The sequence below is a fragment of the Punica granatum genome, chromosome 6 (genome assembly GCF_007655135.1).
Source record: "Punica granatum isolate Tunisia-2019 chromosome 6, ASM765513v2, whole genome shotgun sequence".
NCBI classification, from domain to species: domain Eukaryota; kingdom Viridiplantae; phylum Streptophyta; class Magnoliopsida; order Myrtales; family Lythraceae; genus Punica; species Punica granatum.
The window spans coordinates 2,644,486-2,648,314 of NC_045132.1; the positions used below are offsets into that span (position 1 = coordinate 2,644,486).

Consider the following 3,829-nt stretch of genomic DNA (forward strand, 5'->3'; position numbering starts at 1 on the left):
AATATTACTTTTATGAATATATATGTATATATAGGGGAAGCAAAAGGGATAGCAAAACCGAACACATATGTATATATAATTATAAACTTCCTTTCCCATTTTTCTCCAAGTTTTTATTTTTCTTGGTTGAATTTTAATTTGTTGAATGAATTTTTTAATGCGAATTCGAAGTTCATTGTTTCGATATTAATTGTTTTGACAGGATCTCTATTCCAGTTGCACTATAGACATCACGTCAGTAACTATAAGACTTTTCTGATTTATAAACCCTAAATATTACTTTTTTCCCCTTCTCCAATATTTTCTTTTTCTTGGTTGAATTTTGAATTTTTTAATGCCAATTCGAAATTGATTTTCTCGATATTGACTGTTTTGACATGATCTCTATTCCAGTTTCATTATGGGCATCGCTTCAGTTTTATTATGGGCGTCGCTTCAGTAAATAAATTTTGATGTTACAAGATTTTTATCTTCAAGTTCCTTAATTATTGTCTATGCAACACACGGGTCTTCAACTAGTTTTACATAATTTATGTAAGTTACTTGATAGTAAATTACCTGAATATCTAGTAAGTTATTTATGTATGAAATAAAGTGCACAGAGTTCAAAATTTTTTACTTATATCTTTAGTAAAGAACACAGATTCGGAAAATTTTACTTAAATTTTCAGTATATATAATTTGATGTACAATACTATCGATAGTTGATTGTGTCATATAATTTATGATCATGTAACGTCTATGGCGATGCATAAAGTTTAACTGAGTAAACAGCTGTGAGATCCGATATAACCATGTAAATTAACATTTCAATTTATGTTGTCTGGTACTAATAAACTAATGTCACATTTCGTGTAAGAACTTCAAAGGAAGTATAGTAAAATCTCTCTGCAAAACTGGCCGATTTTCTTTTGTAACAGCTGTACTATGCTCCGGTTTTGAATCCTTTGTACCAAACATGGCCTAAATCCTAAAGTTCAAAAAGTTGTTTCAGGGTCCAAGGTTGAGTGGTTGAAGGCGGGCCGTCCCACATCAGCTCAGCTATCTGGGAGTTTGCACTCTCGGTTGTGTGCATGCCGTCAAAGAAGATGTATCGACTCGAGTTATGGCACAGTGTGTACTGCTCCATCCAGTTGTTTCCTCCCCAATTCATCCCGTTGAGCGCCTCGGGCTCGTTCTGGTAGCATGCCGCCTTTCCTTCTTCGAATCCTTCACAAGCACATAACCGAAGACACGTTAGTTCAGAATGGATGCTGTTTCGAGTTCTGCAGGCATATGGAAATTAATTGTTCTTAAGCACTGTAATGCAAATTTGATGTGTACTTTAGTGAGATGAATTCCGGGGATTTATAAAATACAGATCAGATGGTGACTGGTTTTAATGATCAATAAGCATTGTAGTATCATAGACGACATAATCGACACCTGATATAGTACTTTTGCTTATTATGCGCATAGCATACCGTAATTTGTCGCACTATTGATTCGATCCAGGAGTGAGTTGTAGTGGTCGAAGATGGAGTACTTGAGCCCCGGCATATATTCCCCCAGTCTCTTGAGGGTACCCGCTAGAATTTTATTGTGCTTTCTTGCCATCGACATTAGTTCCTCTATGCATGCGTCTTTCAGTTCCGGCTTCTTTGCTTTTAGCATCGGCAAGCAACCTAAGGGACCAACATTTTGAAACCCGAATTTCCTTCCTCCTGCATTATATAGCTCCTGTGGAAATGTCAAATTTTACAAGAAATCAATAAGTTTAATGTGGCAAATGGCGATGGAGATATTACGAATAAGTAAAGGTCCGACTTCCAGTAGAAGAAGAGAACCATACCAACACAGCATTTGTTAAGTTTCTGACCACCATTTCGGCGTACTGCCTTTGGTAGGTTTTGGAGATGTTATGGCCATTGAAGTAGAGGCTGAGGTACTCTTTGCCTCCGAAGCCGAAGACATACACAGCTCTCTTGAGGGCCTTCCTAGATTTAACATCCCCGAATTTCTGAACAAACCACTCTTTTATCTCATCAAACTTCATCATCTGTTGCTCCAGATTCATCTGATGAAACATTACCCAAAAACGCGTGAAAAACCTTATATCTGCAATTTCTGAAGGTAATTAATCATCCGGGAAGCTAGTGAGAAATCGTCGCTTACGACTCCAGGGAGGTCGCTGAAAACTCCGGCTCCAGCTGAGGCAAAGCTCACGCCATTGGTGAAATTTGCTCCCGTTTCTAGGCATGGTGGAATCAAACTCAAGTTCGCATTTTGGGCTGCATTTGCAATCAAGAATCTATTGGAAGATTGATCATCAAATGAGAAGAGTCTCCTCTGTACAAGTATACGCAAACTTCAGAAAACAGGAAGATGCATTGACAATATCTGGTGCCGCTAATCCCATCTCGAAATTGTAGTGGACACACTTCTGGGATTGGCAATCTAAAAGCGTACTGATAACTATGTTTGGTACAAAGGATTGGAAAAAAAAGAAAAATCATCCAGCAGCTTAAGTTCTTTATAAGTTTGTGAAATTTCATTAGAATTTTTTTTTTCGGTTACAAAGGAGCACAAGGCCTTTTAATGAAATAGAAATTCTACATAACTAATAAATGGATTTGGGTAGTCCCACTAGGTATCGAACTTATGATTTCTAAATCAACAAGCGAGGGCGTGTGCCTCTACGCTAACCCTCTTTTGGGGGTGAATTGGATAATTAATGTATGATCTCATCAATTGTTGCATCTTTAGATGTAGCTTGGCAATCTAATGGCTTACCGATGAAGTCGGGCACGATACGACCATCAGAGTGTCTGCCAGTGGTGCCGGCGAAGAAGTGCTGTCCATAAGGCGAGTAGTAGGCCGGGCCCTTCTCCATCCCGTCAAGATACTGGTTGTTCCCAGGATCGAATGCGGAATCCCCAAACACAAACAGGGGCTTATGGCGTTGCTTTGCATTGGTCGTGGAATTGGCATAGGTCCCAACTGGGTGTAGGATTAAAACATTCGTCGTGGAAAGAACAAGCAGAAGAAGAAACCGCAGCATCCTAAAACTGGCCATTCCCCTAGATGATACGAATCGGACTAGCTAGGCTGAGAATGTGAGACTATCAAATCATCCTATGCTTTTTGATGTGCTCTGATTATGGGATTGTTGGCTTGACTCACTGAGTCAATTTGGAATCCCATTCACAGAGAGATGTCTTTGTTCTTGGCTGCTCTGTTGGGATTGGGGTCTCTTCCTGGTTTCTGGTTTTCCTTTTGTGGATCGGATTCTAATCATTTGTTTTCATATTTCTCTTCCTTTGATTTGTTTCCTATTTGTGTAGTTTGCTAAATTTGGTCCGTTGACCTCAAGGGGCTACATTTGGTCCATTGACTGCAAGAGGCTACATATGATTTTATTAGTTATTACATAATATTATTTGAAAATTTCTCACTGCCTACTAGTAAAATCAAGAACACTACAAGAACGTTAACCTTTTCCGCAGAGCTAACGCCCCCCATTGTTTTGCAATTATCTTTATGGGACTCTTTCCTGAGGGTCTCATCGCCCACTAGAAAATGATAAAGTAAAATTTTCAAGTCACCACCGCGGTCTAAAAATGATTTTAAAACATATGAAATTTCAATGAATGAACAAAGTTGACTGAAAACCGTAACCTTACCAATAACATTGCAACTAAAATGGTCTTACAGAATATCATGATTCTCAATGCACCTGAATCTTTAATACCATAGAAACAGGATATTTGTTGTTATGGTAAAAATATTTATTGCAGCCGCGATCATTTTGATTCGAAAGTAGAAAATGTCGATCTAAAATCCAATATGT

General features: G+C 38.3%; 1 protein-coding gene across 1 annotated transcript; it reads right to left on the minus strand.

The window, feature by feature from the left end:
• Window positions 1-797: 797 nt before the first annotated feature.
• On the minus strand, window positions 798-3,221 carry LOC116212010 (GDSL lipase-like). Its single transcript, XM_031546579.1, has 5 exons — window positions 2,773-3,221; window positions 2,155-2,270; window positions 1,832-2,056; window positions 1,464-1,719; window positions 798-1,209 (listed from the first exon to the last, which is right to left on the minus strand). Exons 1-5 carry the CDS (start codon window positions 3,053-3,055, stop codon window positions 971-973), a joined length of 1,119 nt encoding a protein of 372 aa, XP_031402439.1. The 5' UTR covers window positions 3,056-3,221; the 3' UTR covers window positions 798-970.
• Window positions 3,222-3,829: the final 608 nt, after the last annotated feature.